At 39.4% G+C, this 19,342-nt stretch overlaps 1 protein-coding gene across 3 annotated transcripts in view; it reads left to right on the top strand.

Annotated features, from left to right (window-relative positions):
- VWA5A (von Willebrand factor A domain containing 5A) overlaps positions 1-19,342 on the top strand; it is a 36,889-nt gene that overhangs the window by 1,448 nt on the left and 16,099 nt on the right. For 2 of the 3 annotated variants that reach the window (XM_028125984.2, XM_028125985.2), the window contains 13 exons: positions 1,142-1,199; positions 1,319-1,521; positions 1,847-2,069; positions 2,191-2,366; positions 2,659-2,773; positions 6,273-6,442; positions 6,704-6,792; positions 7,009-7,153; positions 7,606-7,685; positions 15,500-15,614; positions 16,297-16,461; positions 16,740-16,840; positions 17,162-17,415. In XM_028125984.2, the coding sequence (XP_027981785.1) occupies positions 1,157-1,199; positions 1,319-1,521; positions 1,847-2,069; positions 2,191-2,366; positions 2,659-2,773; positions 6,273-6,442; positions 6,704-6,792; positions 7,009-7,153; positions 7,606-7,685; positions 15,500-15,614; positions 16,297-16,461; positions 16,740-16,840; positions 17,162-17,415 (1,879 nt within the window). In that variant the 5' untranslated portion in view covers positions 1,142-1,156. Of the gene's footprint in view, positions 1-1,026; positions 1,200-1,318; positions 1,522-1,846; positions 2,070-2,190; positions 2,367-2,658; positions 2,774-6,272; positions 6,443-6,703; positions 6,793-7,008; positions 7,154-7,605; positions 7,686-15,499; positions 15,615-16,296; positions 16,462-16,739; positions 16,841-17,161; positions 17,416-19,342 lie in introns of all 3 variants that reach the window. The other variant, XM_028125983.2, reaches the window with a different exon arrangement.

Genomic DNA, 19,342 nt, shown 5'->3' with positions numbered 1-19,342 from the left:
TCAGGATCCTTGAGGGGGGTTGTTCTAGGAAGGAAAGTTGCCTTTCTCAAGAGCCTACATGTTTTTCTGGACTCTGAGTTCCTGAGTGAAGCTTGGGCTTCCCCATGACTCATCTGTCCTGGGACTCTGGATAAGCACATTAGTTTCACTCTCCTTCAGCATTCTTTGTGCACCAGGCATTTCTGTTTTAGTTCCTTAAGTTGTATTTTCAGTGACATGTCCCCTAACTGGTGCTGGAGATTGCAGCTCATGTCACCCTTGACAGAACAGGGGGAGGCAAGGTCACAAGTGATTCTGTTCAGGGTGGTCGGAGGGCAGCTTCGAGGGCTGTTAGGGCCAATGACTAGGACCAGACCCACCTGCTAATTCTCTGGATAAAAGAATCATAATGTAAATCATAGTCTAGGTATATAAATTTACCTCCTTGTTGCCATATCACATGAGGTGGTTGTCTAAGATTATAATAAAATTTGGAAGATACAGGTAGGATGACATGATTTAAAATCGAGGACATGTTGCATATATGATATTTATATATGTATATTAGAATATCTTGGACAGAGGAAACAAACAGTGATTTCAATTATGAGCCCCAAAAGAAAAGTCACAAGATAAATGATCTAAGTTGCAGGGGACCATTCTGGATCAAGCAGTTTCTTACGAAGCGGGTCTCTGGGTAGCATGAACCAAAGTAACAGCCAAGGTCTATTTAACAGCCATAATAATTATAACAGCAACAACATTTCCTTGTATTAAATACACTTTCGAAAAAGTGAAACTGGTATTTGAACCAGCCTTGGGTGTTTCAGAGACTTCCTGTTTAGTGGGGGACTTCCTGTTTAGTGGGGGACTTCCTGTTTAGTGGGGGACTTCCTGTTTAGTGGGGGACTTCCTGTTTAGTGGGGGACTTCCTGTTTAGTGGGGACTTAGTGAGTCTTACAGCTTCCCCATTTGGGTCTGACCTTTAGGAGAAGGCTTGCAATTGGTATCTTTGTCCCCTTCTTTATAGCTTTTTTCTCCTTCCAGCTCCATCATCAATCCTCTGAATATATTCTTACGCTGGACAGAAGCACATAAAGTCTGGTATTTGAATAAATAATCCCCAACATATCACTGTTTTCATGACGTGTCGTTTCCACAGTAGCCCTATATCACCATGGTGCTCCCTGGTGGCCTACTAACCCGCAAAGAGGAACCAGGTAAGCCTGATTCGTGACCCTTACTTGCCACTGTATCTTTGGCATCTGGCCCCATGCCTGGCAGGCAGGAAGACTTCTATTAAAGTTTGTTCACCTCTTGAACTGTGGTCTATCTCCAGTACCCCTGAAGAGCATCTGTGTGACCTTGTCCATTCGTGAGTTTGTGGCTGGTGTGTCTGCTACCTTAAACTATGAGAATGAGGAAGATGTTCCTTTGGAGACCTTCTTTGTGTTCCCCATGGATGATGACTCAGCTGTCTACAGCTTTGAGGCCGTGGTGGATGGGAAGAAAATTAAAGCAGAATTACAGGAGAAGAGGAAGGTACTAGGGATGAGTAGATTATCTCTCCCCTTCTTATTTCCTTCATGCATACTCTTAGGATCTCTACAAATGCTCCTCCACAAAAAGTGCTGATGTGGAATGCTTTCTTCTACTCCCCTCTAGCTGCTATTTTCCTAAAATCATTGGCGGGGCGGCGAGGGGGGGGCGCGGCGGCGGGAATCAATCAGAGGCATTCAAAGTATAGCTGTGAGCTTGGCAGGACCGATCACAGGCCTTCTCCATCAGTTTTTGTTTCCTGTACTACTCATCACTTCATTCAAACATGCCGCCTTTGCTATCACCTCTCTTTCTCTGTTCTCCTTAGGCCCACAGCATCTATGAGAGTGCCATCAGCAACCGCCGCCAAGCTTTCCTATTGGAGGAGGACAAGTACTCCAGGGACGTCTTCTGTTGCAATGTGGGGAATCTGAACCCAGGGTCAAAGGTGGCACTCACCCTGAAGTCCGTGCAGGAGCTGCCCTTGGAAGCAGATGGAGCCCTGCGCTATGTGCTCCCAGCTGTTTTGAATCCTCGATACCGTGGCTCTGGTGACTATTCTTTCCTTTTAAATCCCTGTGGTGGGTGATGTAAGTTGGGAAACCCCCTCAAGGTTGTGGGGGGGCTAAGAAGCGTGGGAAGGGGAAACAGAATTAAAGTCACTTTTTGTAGGATCGTTTGAGGACAGTTGCCTTGATATGAAGACTCCTGTAGTTCCTTTGGAGGACCTGCCCTATACATTCAGCATGTTTGCCACCATCAGTTCCCAGCATGGCATTGAGAGGATCCAATCCAACTGCCCTTTTAGTCCTACTGAATACCTTGGAGAAGATAAGACTTCTGCCCAGGTAATTCGTAAGAAAACACTGTTATTGCCAGCACCCCTATTCTTTGGGTTCTGATCTTGTTCCCCACTCAGTCCTTCCAAAATGGTCCTTACTTTCCCCTATTAACTAGAGGGAATCCCGCTCTGTTCCTTCTTTATCCCCATTTCTTCTCCAAAGCCTTCTCTTCATTCTTGTCCCTGCTCCTGACCACACTTCCTCATGGAAGAAGCCTGTAGCTCTCAGCCCTGACCTCAGCCGCACGCAGCAAATGGTGAGAGTTCTAATATGGATCTTTTGCTTGTTCTTAACTCAGGTTTCCTTGACTGATGGACACAAATTTGATCGAGATGTGGAACTCCTGATTTACTACAGTGAGGTGCACACCCCCACTGTTGCTGTGGAGATGGGGCAACCTAAAGACAACCCAGGTATGCTCTTTCTTCCTTTGTAGTGACCACCTGAAGGGGAACTCCTGTCTTGGAATTACCTTCAAATTGCCCTCACTTTTCTTTCCTCCTGTCCAGTAGTGGGTAAAACATTCAAATAGCTTACATTATGGTGTGCAAAAATGGTGAGATACAATGATTATCCATCTACGTGATTATGTCTTGTAGGCAGATTTAAGTGGGTCAGTACATAATTGGATCAAGGACATGGACAAATAATTCACAAGAGAAAACACAACTAGTTTACAAACATAAATGACAACAATCAGTCTCTACAAGTGCAAATTAAGATGAAAAATAACTGGAAGTTTGTATCTCTTAATCTCTTTGATCTATTTCTATTCTATTCTATCCCCTTATGTATTATCTATTTTACTAAGAGGTATACATTTTCAGTTGCAAAATAAATCAGTCACAGAGATGAAGAGGAGAGCACAAGGAATAGAGCCAATAAGATTGTAATAATATTTGGCGGTGGATGGTGACTATACTTCTTGTACTGAATGCTGAGTAATGTATAGAGTTGTTGAATCATTATGTTGTATCCCTGAAATTAATATGACACTGTATGTTAATTATACTTCAACAAAAAAAGTAAATATTCATTTGTAGGAAAAAATGAAATAAAAATAACTATGTGATATTTTCACTTCTCAAACTATCAAAGATTTCCAAATCTGATAATGCCTCATCATCCATCTCCAGAGATTTTTTTTCATCTCGCCCTAGTATCTTAACTTCTAAGACTAAGTTTAGCTTCTTAATAGATTTAGTTTCTTAATTTCTTTAATTTCTCATATTTTCTAAATTCTCCTGTCTATATGTGTACTTTTCTTTATGATTATAACTAGTATCACCCATGTCAGTCTGTTGCTCTCTTGGGGCTTTCCCGGGCAGCCATGCCCCTGGATTGCAGGGACCATGAAGCCAAACTAGAAAGATACTGCCACTTCTGAAACATTTTCCCCATTTGTCGAATGGAAGGATGTTTGGGGACAGTCATAGTCAAAGTGCCCTAGCTTGGGTTAGGCTCTTACTTCTGTAGCTACAACCAATCTGAAGACAATTTCCTGCAGTTGGTCCTCCATAGGGCATTCTTCTCTCTCACTGTTAATGTTTGGCCAAGTCTGCTGAGAGCTCCTTAGTTTGTCCTCACTTGTTCAACCATTTTTCCTCCAGGCAAGCTGTCCATGCTAAAGCCGTTAGAGGGGCTCCCAACCTCAACCAGGTTTGCTCTAGCTTCTCTTGCGTGAAGCTCCATGCTCTGTCTGTACGTTAGTTGAGTCCTTTTGTACTGGTTCTGTCCTTTCCCTTTAGTGGGTTCCCCCTTGGGTGTCCATGAAATACTCCCACAGTAGTGGGGGTCTGGTCTTCAGTCAGAATTATTTTAATCCACCACAGAAAGTTTTATAATCCTGAATCTTAAAAGATATGAGTTGAGATCTCAGTTCCTGTCCTTCCAAGCAGTTCCCTTGGCCCTTGGCCCTTGGCCGAATTCCTCATCTGTTCCTATGGCGGGCTCTGCAGGCCAGAGGGGGACATCGGGGGTAGCCTTTATGATCTTGTGAATCCCTCTAGCAGGGCCACGCAAATCTGGCTTTCCAGACATTCTGTCTGGTCAAGACGACTTGCTGTTCCCATCCGTATAAAGAAGCAAACAACTGGCAGCTTGGCTCACTAAAACCATTGAGAGTTCTGCCAAATGAAGCATACCACTACATGATGAAAATACAGCATTTCTATTTTTTAAACTTAGAGTGTACTTAACCATGTTAAGAACATGATTTTTTAAAAATTATATGTATAATTTAATAAAAGTAATATAAAAATTATAAAAACTTTCTAAAATTGTTATTAAGAGTTTAACCTGAGTTAAGCTCTCGGTTGAGTTCCCTAAATGTATGCTATCACTTAACCCTTAAAATCATCTTGAGGCAGGTATTATTACTTGGATTCTTCAGATGGAGAAACTGAGGCTAGCAAGCTGAGGAGCTAGGGCTTGAAAAGTCTGACTTAAAAATGAAGAAGCAGGGGCACCTGGGTGGCTCAGTCGTTAAGCATCTGCCTTCGGCTTAGGTCATGATCCCTGGGTCCTGGGATCGAGCCCCGCGTGGGGCTCCCTGCTCAGCAGGGAGCCTGCTTCTCCCTCTCCCACTCCCCCTGCTTGTGTTCCTTCTCTCGCTGTGTCTCTGTCAAATAAATATGTAAAATTTTTAAAAATAAATAAATAAAAAAGAGGAAACAGAAACTCATGTAGGTGAAAATAACTTGAGCCACACCAAAGGAATTATAGTAGAAATACCTAGATAGTGCATTTTGTGTATCTGGCATTGTTCTAAACACATTAGATATATATACTTATTTCATCATCATGGCACCCTTTCTGATTTGCCAGTCTAGCCCCAATCGCATTACAATCAGCTGTGTCTTAAAATGGAAGGGAATTTATCTTGCCTATTAAAAAAAGCTACTCTTCCACCATGTATCCAGAGGTCTAGATTTTTTAGAAGTTATCCTTGAACCAGTGTTTAAGCAAATACTTGCTGAGTTGCACCCGTTTTATTTGGAAGCCAGTTTGGTCACTGGGTTATCCCAGGGTTAAGAGATTAAAATGAGCCGCATCCTATAGGCATACTGAATCCCAAGGCTACTGAGAATTTAAATTCATCATTCTTGAATCACTTTATAAAAATAGGATATTGGAATTCCATTCTTTGTTAACTTATATTTTCTGAACTATAAAACAAGTGGATATAACCCAGCCATTCTCATTTCATCTCTATCTCAATACTAACATTTCAATTCCTGCATCAGTTTTCACTTGTTCCTCAAAATAAAATCAAAGCTTTGACAACTTGGTAACAAAGGCCAGACTCCCATGGTTTCCTCTGTGGTATTGTTTGGGTGATGCTATTAGAGTCTAACACACATCCTAGCTCTGGAGATGTTTCATACCCAAAGCAGATGGACTTTCCTTGGTGTGTATGACACTATACTCTCAGCTCTTACAAATTGTCAACATAAGAATTCCCCATAAACATCATGTTTTCAAAAGTGTAATTAAAGACTTAAATAAGGACCCATGTGATAAATTTCCCACTGATTTGATTTGAAAGGAGGGTGTCTCTGCAAAGAAATTAGCTCGATTCTTCTGGCAAATGCTGGAACATTTTAACTTCATGCATTTCACTCATTTACTTAGCTGCTAGGAAACGAGCATCCAACTATATATTTTAATTATGGCTTGTGCCTGGTAACCTCTACCGTCTTTTTTCTCTTTCATATCTTTTCTGCTTCTATATCTTTTAGGTTTATAACTCACCTCAAACCCTTTGCCAGCAGACACAGTATGAAGATCGAACAGTGTTTTAGATTCGGATTTTCTCAACTCCCTATCTAACTCACTATGATTGATTCTTGAGGGTCTTTAGTATTCTTGAGTTCCTTTTCATATTACAGTGTCCTTATCCTTTCTAACTAGATGGTTTCATGAAAGATCCGTCTGCAATGGTGTGTTTCTACCCAAATATCCCAGAAGCTCAGTCACCAGTTATCTGCGGAGAATTCGTCTTCCTCATGGACCGCTCAGGAAGTATGCAATGCCCCATAAGTAAACAGGATAAATCTCAGCTGCGCATAGAGGCAGCCAAGGTAAAACCAGTTCCTCTCTCTTTCTGGTTACATGCACAAATGGGGATGAATCTCAGGAGTTAAATTAGGGCCCATCTGGAACTTTGGGTGTGTTCCCCATCTGAGCTACATCTACCATGACCACTCTGAGGCTAGCCTTGGACTGCGAGGGCCTGGACTCATGAAGTGGGTGAAGGTCCGCCCTCTCAAGAGTTAGATTGGCAGCATCTGTGTGTCTGAGAGGATCCTCTCTCACCATCTCCCCGTACTCTCTTCCTTCAGGAAACACTGCTTTTGCTGCTGAAGAGTTTGCCTATAGGCTGTTATTTCAATGTCTATGGATTTGGAAGTTCCTATGAGGCATTCTTTCCGTAAGTTTCTAGAGAGCCCATTGAGAGTCCGAAAAGATACTTTAAAGAAAGGCCTAGATTGCTGAAGGGGGTTACTCCACAGTTGACTTTGGCAGTGGTTATTTCAGGTGACGTTGTTTACGGTGGGGGCATCTCAATTCAGGGACTTGGTACTGCATGATGTTGAGCCGCTATCATGTCACTGGGCATCACTGGGCATGTTTGTTTTTTTCTCAGGAATAGTGTGCAATACACTCAGCAGACCATGGAGGAGGCACTGAGGAGAGTTAAGCTTATGCAGGCTGACCTGGGGGGCACGGAAATCTTGACACCACTCCAGATCATTTACAGGGAACCTTCCATTGCGGGCCACCCACTTCAGGTAGGAACTGGAAGAGAGCTGATAGGAGGCGACAGAGGGAATGAAATCTCTGTTCAAAAATCCATACCCCAAGCTTCATTGTAGGCTTGTTAAAATATGATATATAATTCAGAGTCTTCTCTCATATAGTAAGGAGAAAAAGACAAGAAGCATGCGATAGAATTCTTTTTCCTTAGCTCTGTGCTGTGAGCTGTGGGTGATGGAGGTCCTTTTGCAGAGTTCCACAAAAGCCTTAGATGAGACGAGAAGGGGGAGGTGAGGAAAATCCCAGGTGCCCAACAAACCTTGTGAGAACGTGGTGCAAGTGACCATGGAAAATTAGGGCCCTCATGCCGGTCTGAGGAGGCATCAGTCTCTGCCACAAAGTGGTTGATTTTTTTCCAAGGGTGAATTCTGGTATCTTAAAAATGATCTTCACAGAGATTTGATGAATGTCTTCTTTCCCTCGACAGCTTTTTGTCTTCACAGATGGAGAAGTTACTGACACGTTTAATATAATTAACGAAGTCAAGAGAAACAGGCTGAGGCACAGGTAGGTAGAGAATGTGATTTCTGGGTGACTGATCCAGGTAGTGCCACCTATAGTCTAACCCACATGACATTCTAATCCAGTGTTGACATTCCTTGTGGAGGATAGAGTGATTGAAGAATTTGTTTTACGAGCTGACAAATTCTTTTCTATATCATGTCCCCCCTCTCCACCAGAAGATAATTTCCTAAATAACATCAGTAACACCACAAAGTCATTGTCCTTTATTCTTTCTAAACCAGAATGGAAACAGAAATTAAATAGTAAGACAGGTTTTTAAAACTATAAACATTTTTATCAAAGTAAAACATACACAAAACTACACAAATCATAAGTATTCAGCTGATCACTGTTATCACTTCGATCACTCCTAACTTTTTCCTCTCCAAAGGAAATAGCTCTCCTAATTTATAACACCATGGTTTATTTTTGTTTTTAAGTAAAAATAAATGGCTCATACAATATGTTTTTGTTTCTGTGTATCTTCTTTCCCTCAGCAGTATGTTGATATTCATACGTATTTTGCATGGAGCTGTGGTTAATTTTTATTGGTGTATAGTATTCCATAGGGTGATTATGCCATAATTTATTTATTGATTCTTCTGCTGATAGACTTTGGTTTAGCTGCTAAAAATAATTCTTCGGTGAATATCCTAGCATTCTTATATATGTATTTTTTGCACATACACACATAGGCATGTATACATACTTATTTCATGTATATGTGCATGTATATACATATGCACACAAAATTTCTTTGTGTTGACATAGTTGTAGAATTTATTGGGGATGCCAGATAGTTTTCCAAGTTATCGTACTAATTTAATTCATACCAGCATTGTATGAGGGTTCTAGTTGCCCAGATTCCTATCCAAAATTTGGCATTGTTTGTCTTTGTAAATCTTAACTAATTTTGTAGGTGTAAAGTGGTATCTCATTATGGTTTTAATTTGCATTTTTCTGGTAACTGATGGAGTTGAGTGCCTTTTCATATTTATTAACCAGTTGGCTGTCCTGTTTTGTGATGTACCTTCAAATCTCTCCTATTTTTTTTTCTGTTAGGCTTTCTTTTTTTACTGATCTCTAGTTCAATCTGTGGTCAAGACACAAGGGCTTTGTTAATATGTTCTGGAAATATATTTTTTCCCATTCTATAGCTATTCTTTTCACTCTCCGAATGATATCTATGAATAGTTTTTCGTCATTGTAATATAGTTTAATTTTTTAGTCTTTACCTTTACAGTTAGTGTTTTTGTGTCCTGTTAAAAAGTCTTTCCCTACCCAAAGTCATGAGCTCTTTTTGTTTGTTATTTTCTAGAAGTTTTATCATTTTTTCTTTTATAGTTAGATGTATAGTTTGCCTGGGTTTTATTTTTATGCACTGTGGAAGGAAGGGGCCAATTTTCATTATCTCTTCATGTTGATATCAAATTGACCCTGTACCATTTAATGAAAAGTTTGTCCTTTCCTCCCTGATGTACAGTGTCATTTTTGTCACAAATAAGCATCTACACGTGTATTGATTATTTCTAGATCCTTTGTTCCATTCCATTAGTCTATTTATCTAGACATGTGCCAGAATTATACCAGATAAATTTACGTAGCTTTCTGATAAATATTGATTTCCAATACAGTATGTATTCAACTTTGTTTTTTTTTTTCAAGATTGTCTCAGCTATTCATGACTCTTTATATTTGTATTTTAGAATTATCTTGTCAATTTTTACCTAAAAAGGAGGCTGTTGAGATATCGATTAGAATTGCATTAACTTTAGGGGCACCTGGGTGGCTCAGTCAGTACAGCATGTAACTCTTGATCTTGGGGTTGTGAGTTTGAGCCCCAAGTTGGGCATAGAGATCACTTGAAAAAAGAGAACTGCATTGATTTTATAGATCAGTTTTGGGAGAATTTAGTATTTACCAAACTGAGTATTTTAGTGTATTTACATGGTATGTCCATCCGTTTATTTAAGCCTTTCTTTTTTTTTTATTAACATATAATGTATTATTTGTTTCAGGGGTACAGGTCTGTGATTCATCAGTCTTACACAATTCACAGCACTCACCATAGCACATACCCTCCCCAAATTTAGGCCTTTCTTGATTCTTCTAATATGTGCTCCCAATATTTTATTTAAAAAATTTAAACCTATAGAGAAGTTGTAAGAATAGAACAATATAGTCTTCCACCAGATGTCAACATTTTCCCACATTTGCTTCACCTATTTTTTTTTTGGTCTAAAATATTTGAGAGCAAGCCACAGATACTGTAATTTTTCATATGCAAATAATAATGCACTCGTCTTCTAAGAACAAGGACATCCTGATGAATAACCACAATAAAACTAATAAATTCAGGGTATTTAATGTTGAGGTGATACTATTATCTTTTTTTTTTTAAGATTTTGTTTATTTATTTGACAGAGAGAGAGAAACATCGAGAGAGGGAACACAAGCAGGGGGAGTGGGAGAGGGAGAAACAGGCTTCCCGCTGAGCAGGGAGCCCAACGCGGGGTCGATCCCAGGACCCTGGGATCATGACTTGAGTTGAAGGCAGATGCTTAACGACTGAGCCACCCAGGCGCCCCAAGATGATACTATTATTATCTAAAGACAGGCTATATTTGCCAAGTGTTCTTTTTTTTTTTTTTAAAGAAATTTTTGAAAAAGATTTTCTTCTTTATTTTAGAGAGAGAGAGGGGGCTGGAGAGAGTGCATGAGTGGGGGGAGGGGCAGAAGGAGAGGGAGAAGGAGAAAAGCAGACTCCCCACTGAGCAAGGAGTCTGACACAGGGCTCAATCTCAAAGACCCTGAGATCCTGACCTGAGCCAAAATCAAGAGCTGGATGTTTAATGGATTGAACCACCCGGGTGCCCCAGCAAGTTTTCTAATAATGTCCTGTATAGATTTTTGTCTTTGTTTTTGTTCCAGGAGGAAATCGAAGACCAAATATTTTCATTGTTATGTTTTTTTTAATCTTCTCTACTCTGGGAGAGATCCTCAGCTTTTCATTACCTTTCATGACGCTGATATCTTGAAAGAGTACTAGCTAGTTATTTTTGTAGAATCTCAATTTATGTTTGTTTGACTATTTAAATTCATGTTTGGGGTAATATTAAATATTTCAGGAAGAAATATTCCAAAAGTAATGTTGGGTCTGGTGATAAGTTTGACCACTTCATTAAAGCTGGTATCTGACAGATAACTGAAATTTTGTAAACATCCTGTTCTCGACAAATATTTAGTCAGTAGATTCAGCATTCATTGATGATTATTGTCCAAATGTTATTACTGTCAGTGGTTACAAATAGTGCTTTTTAAATTCTGTCAACTTTTCCAGATTAGTTGGCATCCTACTGTAAAGAAGAGTTTCCCTTCCTCCTCCCCCCTCCCTTCTTTTTGTTATATCAACATATACTTTTAGATTCTTTAATTATTTTTCAATTTTTTAAGATTTGTTACTTTCATTTTTCATTTAGAGTCTCAAAATTCCAGATTTGGCTAGTGGAAGCTGCTTTTCACTTCCTCCTATGTCTTTTTTGTGTGTCTCTTTGGTTTTTGAAGATTTCTTTCTTTCTTGCAAAAAGAGTTTCACTCACCTGTACTTTCCCATTCCTGTAGCCAGCTATTTCTATAAGAAGCTTCATTTCTTTTAGTGAAAATGATAAATAGAAGTCTATATTTGAGTATTAGGTGTAACTCTTTGTTACTGGGCTGTTATTGATGGTAGGCATTTTTGGCAGACTGAACCAGTGAATGTTATTTTTTTTTTTATTTTTTTTTTTTACTGATGCCCCTACTTCCAAGGGAATGACATAATGTTCTTTCTCTTTTTTCTTCTATTCCATATTTGTGTTTTCTTTCCTCCATGGTGAAAAATCTGGTTTCCCATAAAATTAGTAAATATACTCATCTCCTTAATCCAACAGTACACACCAAATCTCTCTATAATGTTTTCTAATTCTCTGTGTAGATGTCTTCATGCCTTTTTTATTAGATTTTTGCCCTAGGTGATTTTTCCCCCTATTTTAAATAGTATTTTTGAAACATTTTGTTTACCAGGCACTTATTTCCACGTACTAGTAGCTTTTAAAATTTACATTGACTTTTTATTCAGTGACTTTGCCTTATTTAAGTATTAATTCTAATAGTATATTTGCAGATTCTTATAGATTTTCTATGGATAATCGTGTTTGCAAATAATGTTAGCCTTATTTTTTTCCTTTCCAGTCCTTACATATTTATTTTTCTTCCCTTCTCTGTTGCCTTGGAAAAGAGTTTCAGTACAAACCTGAATAGATATGGTCATAGCTGGCATTCTTATCTTATTTTGGCCCTCAGAGGGGACATGTTCGACATCGCATCAATAAGTGTGATTGTTGAGCGCCTGGGTGGCTCAGTGGGTTAAGTGTCTACCTTTGGCTCAAGTCATGATCCCGGGGTCCTGGGATGGCCCCCTGCTCAGCGGGGAACCTGCTTCTCCCTCTCCCTCTGCCTGCCACTCCCCCTGCTTGTGTTCCCTCTCTCACTTTCTCTCTCTCTCTCTCAAAATAAATAAAATCTTAAAAAAAAAAAGTGTGATTGTTGGCTATAGGTTTTTTTGGTAGATATCCTTTATCAGATTAAGGAACTTTTATTTCTGTTTTGAGAGTTCTTTACTCTTTTTTTTTTTTTTTACAAAAACAATGAGTGGTAGTGGAATTATATTGAATGCATTTTATGTATCTATTGAGATAAGTGTATGATTTTATCCTTTTTTCTTTTAATGTGTGAATTATAATGACTAGTGTTAAAATTATAATGACTAGTGTGAATTATAAGGACTAGACCTTGCCTTTCTGAAATAAACCCAAATTAGTGGTGATGTATTAACCTTTTTAATGTATTTTTGGATTCAGTTGGCAAATACCTGTTTTGGATTTTTAAATCTATTTTTGTGAGAAATATCGACATGTATTTTCTTATAATATTCTTGTCAGGTTTTGAAATCAATGTTATGCCAGCATGATAAAATGAGCTGAGAAGAGTCATTTATTTTTCTATTATCTGAAAGATTTTCTTTATTAAATGTTTACTAGAAGTTGACAGGAGGCTTTTTTTTTTTGGTGGCAAAGTTTTTAAATTTCTTTCATTGAAATGAACTATTCATACTTCTATATGTTTGCTTTTTGTGGGCATTTGTATATTTTATCTAAATTTTCAAAATTTTTTGCATAAAAATTATGCTGTATTTTCTTATGCTGTTGTTAAATTTTGTAGAATCTGTGATATATTACCTTTTCATTCTTGATGTTGGTTATTTGTGTCTTCTCTGTTTTTTTCCTTGTCCTAAATGCTTGTCAATTTTAATAATCCTTTCAGAGCACCAGCGCTTTTGAGGTTTTTAAATCCTGTCTATTCTATGGTAGTTTTTTATATCAATAATATTTGCGCCCATCTTTATTATTTCCCTGTAAATTCGCCCCCATATATATTCACTTCCCTTTAAATTCTTTGGGTTTATTGGCTCTTCTTTTTCTAACCTCTGGAGATGGATGCTCAGGTAGTTGATTTTGAGACTTCTTTTTCTTTTTCTAATATATGTATTTAGATCCTTAAATTTAAGCATATCTACATCTGAATCTTAAATCTGGATCTGTCAGTGTCCATTGACATCCACTTAAGAGGATTTTTCTAATTACCATTATGATTTTCTAAAACCTATGTTATTCAGAAGTAATAGTGTATAATTTCCCAGTATTGGGGGATTTTTCTATTCCTTCATTAACGTCAGATATTTTATGTGAAAAGTTGTAGAAGTTCTTTGAGCCTCTAGATGATGTTATGTTCCCTCTGCAAGGATGTACTCTTTGCTTCTGATGCATTGCTAGACTAGAAGCAGGTAATCTGAGTTCAGTTAGAGTCAAATGGGCTTCAGTCATTTGATGGCTGGCTTATTTCAGATTCACCTCTACCTCTGGGCTGTAGTTCTACAGGGTTGTTTTATAAAAACCTGGGGTGTCTATAAGGGCACCTTCTCTTTGGAAAGTCCAAGTCTTGGCTTTTCATGCTTTGAGCCATCCATTTTGTACTTGGCACTAGCTTTAAGGGGTAACAGGATACCAGATGCCAGGCTCATCTCTCTTGCCTCCCTCCTCACCCATGTCTTGGCCCATAGATTCCTATTGTCTTGGTAACCATTTGATGTTTTCAAAAAGATTATTAAGAATATTATATATGGGTTTTCCAGTTCTCTACTGGCTGAAACAACTTTTTGGCATTGCTGTGAGCAGAGGGTCCTTATGTCATTCTACTTTAAGTCAAAATCATATATTTAAGTTCTACTTCTGCTGCTTGCTGGCTGTTTGCATAAATCAACTAAACTCCCTAAGTCTTAGTTTCCTCATTTGAAAATGGGAATAATAGCGGTACTTAACCTTATGGGTTTACTGTGAGGGTTCAAAGGGTATACCTAAGTAAAGCATTAGGAACTGTGCTTGACACAAAATATGTGCTATGTAATTTTTTGCCATTATTATAATTGTATTCCTTATTATCACCCACAAGAAGCACTTAAGTAAGTTCTAAGTGTATTGTTAGCCATCAATAAATATTTCTTAGCTTTAGTTTTATACATAAAACACTTAAACATACACATAAATGCCCTTTAGTAAGCCATAAGGAATGTAGGCTTCAGTTACAAGATTGTGTTGGAAATTTGAAGGTGATAATATCAAGATGATGGCAGGCTGTGGTCTCTAGGGGGCATGGTCAAAGGTAGGTTACCATAATTAGAAGTTCAGTTCTTAGCCCTTCAATTTTAGAATAATAATCCTGATGCTGACATCACTAGAATTGGGGATGATGACTCACACTAACCTAATTCAAAAGAGACTGATACATAAGCCAAAAATTCCAGTGTATTTACAATGAGAAGTCTCCTTGTCATGCCTTCTAAAAATGCTTGTATTAGTATTACCAATACATTCTGCTTATAGGCAGTTCTATTTGGGAAACCAAATTGTGATTAAAAATCTTGGTGCACACGGACTATGGCAGGGAGAGAACTCTCCAGTTAGAACTCTTTCCCACCTTAAAACTGGTCTTGCCAGGGTGGATACGGTTCCAGTACAATGTTAGTCAAGCACTGATGATAGTGTCTATTTTGTCCTAATTCACCTAATATATACATATATATATGGTACTGATTCTAGAAGCAGTATATCCTTATCAATTTTTTTAATAATAAATCCAAAGAATGGGTTAATTGGACAGTGATGAAGTGGTGAATTAGGACAAAATAGACACTATCATCAGTGCTTGACTAACATTGTCCTGGAACCGTATCCACCCTGGCAAGACCAGTCTTAAGGTGGGAAAGAGTTCTAACTGGAGAGTTCTCCCCCTGCCATAGTCCGTGTGCACCAAGATTTTTAATCACAATTTGGTTTCCCAAATAGAACTGTCTATAATATACATATATATATATATATATATATATATATATGGGATCTTACGATCAGACAGATTAATATTCGAATGTCATCTCTACCATTTAGTTGGTGTGTGATCTTGGACATATTTCTTATATTCTCTGGGCTTCAGTTTCATGCCCGTAAAATGAAGCATAAGCCTGCTTCATAGGCGTCTTGTAATGATTAAACTGCATCATCAATTTAAGGCATTTGGTCTCCTGCAACATAGAATATGCTCAACAAATTGTAGCTATAATGCTTTTGGTCAAGGAAGTAGACTATGTATTCTTGACTATATGTATTAATTTTAGAATTTCATGCTTTAGTGCCTGTCTCTAAGCTCTTATCCTTGTGTAATTGCAGATGTTTCTCCTTTGGTATTGGAGAAGGAGCCTCTACCAGCCTAATAAAAGGCATTGCCCGAGTGGCAGGTGGCACTTCAGAATTTATCACAGGCAAGGACAGGATGCAGTCCAAGGTGAGGGACAGGCCTGTGTCCAGAAGGGGTGATGCAGAAGGAGTGTGGAGCAGGGGGAACATGGCCACAAGGGCAGAAGCAACAGCTTGGCACCAGGATTCATATTCTTATATCCATAGCACCTTGGGCTATCATACTTAGTGGGGCTACTTTGGACCTTATGTAAAAGGGGCCCACTGTAGTTTCTGGAGAAATGGCATCTGGTCCTACTAGTTGGAAGCCCAGAGACAAGATACTGGAAGAGGTTAGGGCTTTGTGTTTAAGACCAGAAATAGAGAAACAGAGAATTTTGACTGTCATGATTGAGATTCTAGATGTGTGCTTGAGGAACTCTTCTGGTTGGCTATATCCTATCCTCCATGCACATGAGACAAAGAAAACAAGAAGGAACAATTGTAGTATGTCTGGTAGATTGGTACAGGTGGTACGTTGATACTCCATTTGGTTAGTATACACAAGGGAAGGCATCTTCTAGCTCTGCTTCTACTTGTAAGTTCCTCTTTTTCGGGTGATGTTATCCTTTACCTTATCCTCCCTCACCATGTCCTAGGATAGTATTAAGGAATAGGCATAGCATATACTGTGTTGCGTAGAATCTGGTGCGTAATAAATATTCAGCTAACAGTGGTCATTATTGCTATTGTTATATTTTGTGCTTATTCTGTTCTCTTTCCTCCACCAGGCTCTTAGGGCCCTGAAACGTGCTCTACAGCCTGCAGTAGAGGATATTTCTGTGAGCTGGGATTTGCCTCGTGGCCTGTCTGCTAAAATGCTTTCACCAGAACAGACTGTCCTCTATAAGGGTCAGAGGTTAATCGTCTATGCCCTTTTGAGTGGGACCATGCCTGTGAGTTCCTATTCATGTTTGTTCCTCTCATCAGAGTAGCTACTTCCCTAAACTCTACTCTGGACAATTTTCTTAAAACCAATGGAGTCTCATCAAGAGATCACACTTGCCGGGTGGAGCCAGTCTACTCCCCTTCTCCATAATTTCGGGTTTCTGATTTCCTGAGCTACCTGGTTCCTAGTCAGACATTTTAATGTGTTGGGTTGGGGAACGGCCTCAGTTGTGAACTTTCTCTTGGTGACCTCTCCCTTACATCATGTCTACTCTTTACTTTGTAGCCAGTAGAGGCGACAGGAGAAGTCTACCTCAAGTACACACTCCAGGGCAAGAATTTGGAGAATAGGGTGACATTTTCTCTACAACCCAAGCCCGATGACAAGTGAGAATTTTGTTTGCTTTGCTATTTTCTTTCTTTCTCTCTCTCTCTCTTCCTTCCTTCCTTCCTTTTTTCTTTCTTTCTTTCTTTCTTTCTTTCTTTCTTTCTTTCTTTCTCTGCAATCATCGAGAGGGTTGGTTTCTTTCTCTTAATTTGGGGGGCTCGGTTGTGTCCCTACAATCACTTTACCTTTCTAACCCATTCAAGTCTTATCTCTTCCTTTATCTGGCATTTTCCTCTTTCTGCCAATGCTAACTTCTGAGGGCCCTGAGTAACTGGCACATGCGTGCTCTTCCCTAAGTCATGGGGATGATTCTCTTTTAGCTTCACCATTCACCGCCTTGCTGCCAAGTCCTTTCTCCGGGCCAAGGACATGGGCTTCAGGGATACTCCAGCAAAAGATAAAAAAGATGTGCTGAAAATCAGCATTGATTGTGGAGTCATAAGCTCCCAGACAGCCTTCATTGCGGTCCACAAGAATCTCAACAAGCCAGTGCAGGGGCCCCTGACTCGTAGGGATGTTCCAAGGCCAGTTCTGTTGGGTGCAGCTTCAGTGATGCCACAATACCTTGGATGTGGTGAGTTTTACCCCTTTGGAACGCATGTAAATTAAGGGGCTCTGGATATCTAAACACATCATTTGAGGTAAAAACCTGTGATGTTGAATTTTTTCCCCTGTCTCTCCACATCTAGGATTTCTGGCTGGTGTGGGGCCTTTCTAGGGAACTAGAAAATATGCCATAGGCAGTGAGATTTTAAATAATCCAGGGGAAAAAAAAACAAGGACAATTGAAACAAAGTGCACGTAAACACTGAGTATTCAAACTGTCTAAATCTGAAGCTGATCCTATTGATGATTCAATGGTTGATGATTATACAGATGGCTGATGGGAGTGATCTGGGAGTGTTAGGGAATGGGTGTCCCCGGTGAAAGCCAAGCAGGCTTGAGTATAGATATGAGGGGCTTAAAGGTTAGAATCGTGGAGAAATTTCCTGGGCAGGATTCTGTGGCTGGAGGGAAATATGTGATGTGAGTTGTAGAGGCAGGCTTCAAGGTGAGCCCAGAGTTTTGTTTAGACAACTGCATGTATAATGGTATCATTTATTTAAATAAAGTAACAAAAGTATAAGAGCAATTTTAGAAGGTATCATGTTCAATTATTTTTGAGTATTTTGAACTCGAGATCCCTATGGAATATGCACATGAAGATGCCCAGTAGGAAAACAAATAGATGGGCTTGTGTTCAGAAAAGAGCTCAGGGATAAAGATACACATCTGGCAATGTTTAACATCTAGGTCCTAACTAAAATCAGGAGAATAGTTGAGATTATTCATGGGGCAGGTATAGAGTGAGATGAAAGGGGGATGAGATTGAAACACTGAAGAAAACCCAGTATCTAGGGATGGGTAGCAGAGCATTCCTCAAACCAGAATAAAAAAGGAATGAAGTAGGAAGAAAAGTGCATATTCAAAACAAAGGAAACTATGATATAACAAAGGGAATTATCAATATCAGATACTGCAGACAAGTCAAAGTAAAAACTTGAAAGGGGATGATGGGGTTACTTATCAAAGAAGTTCTTGTTCATGTAATCAAGAGCAATTTCATTGGCTTAGATTGGGAAAGAATCCATATTACAGAATGTTAAAGAGAAAGAGAGGTGGGAAGTGAGCGTATAGACACTTTTGATAAACATTTAGCTGAAAAGGGGAATAAATAGAGAGTGATATGTATAGAAGTTGTAGAGTTGAGGTGGATTTTTGTGTGTTTATTATATCTCTTTAAAATTTCAGAATGGGAGAGATTTGAGGATGTTGTAACACCCGTAGGCGAGTGTCAGCAGAGAGGGTTGACATTTTTGGGGAGGGGAAAAGGGTAGTTAATTGAAATGGGTGTTTGAGGAAGAGAAGATGACCCATAGAGCAGCAGTGGAAGGATTAGCCTATAACAGGACAAGTATTAGGACACTGTCCCACTGTTGCCAGGACGAGGAGGAAAGGTGGTGGGATTCGATTCTAGTTCACAGGCTGAGAGGCAAGAGCTTGGAGTTTCTGTCTGATAGGTTTTTTTCAATAGTTTTTTTTTTTTTAAAGATTTCATTTATTTATTTGACAGAGAGAGAGACAGCGAGAGAGGGAACACAAGCAGGGGGAGTGGGGGAGGGAGAAGCAGGCTTCCTGCTGAGCAGGGAGCCCGATGCAGGGCTTGATCCCAGGACCCTGGGATCGTGACCTGAGCCGAAGGCAGATGCTTAACGACTGAGCCACCCAGGCGCCCCAGGTTTTCAATAGTTTTAGGGAAAGAGACAGCAAAATTCGCTAATGAGTATGAAACAAGAAGCGGTAGAATAGAGGGTTTGAGGAAAGGGTTTGCAGTAGCTCCATGGACAACTGGAGAGTGAAATTCCCAGGGAGAAATAAGGCATTTGCCAAGGAGTGTTGAGGGTCCGGTTTAATTTTGATATCTTGACTTTTTTAGTGGCACTAAACTAGCAACGGGAAGC

The sequence above is a fragment of the Eumetopias jubatus genome, unplaced genomic scaffold, assembly GCF_037043125.1.
Source record: "Eumetopias jubatus isolate StellerSeaLion01/CBP00866 unplaced genomic scaffold, mEumJub1_p1.0 scaffold_13, whole genome shotgun sequence".
In the NCBI taxonomy this organism is placed as follows: Eukaryota; Metazoa; Chordata; class Mammalia; order Carnivora; family Otariidae; genus Eumetopias; species Eumetopias jubatus.
The sequence above is the reverse complement of the archived record's forward strand: the minus strand, read 5'-3'. Positions and strand labels throughout refer to the sequence as shown.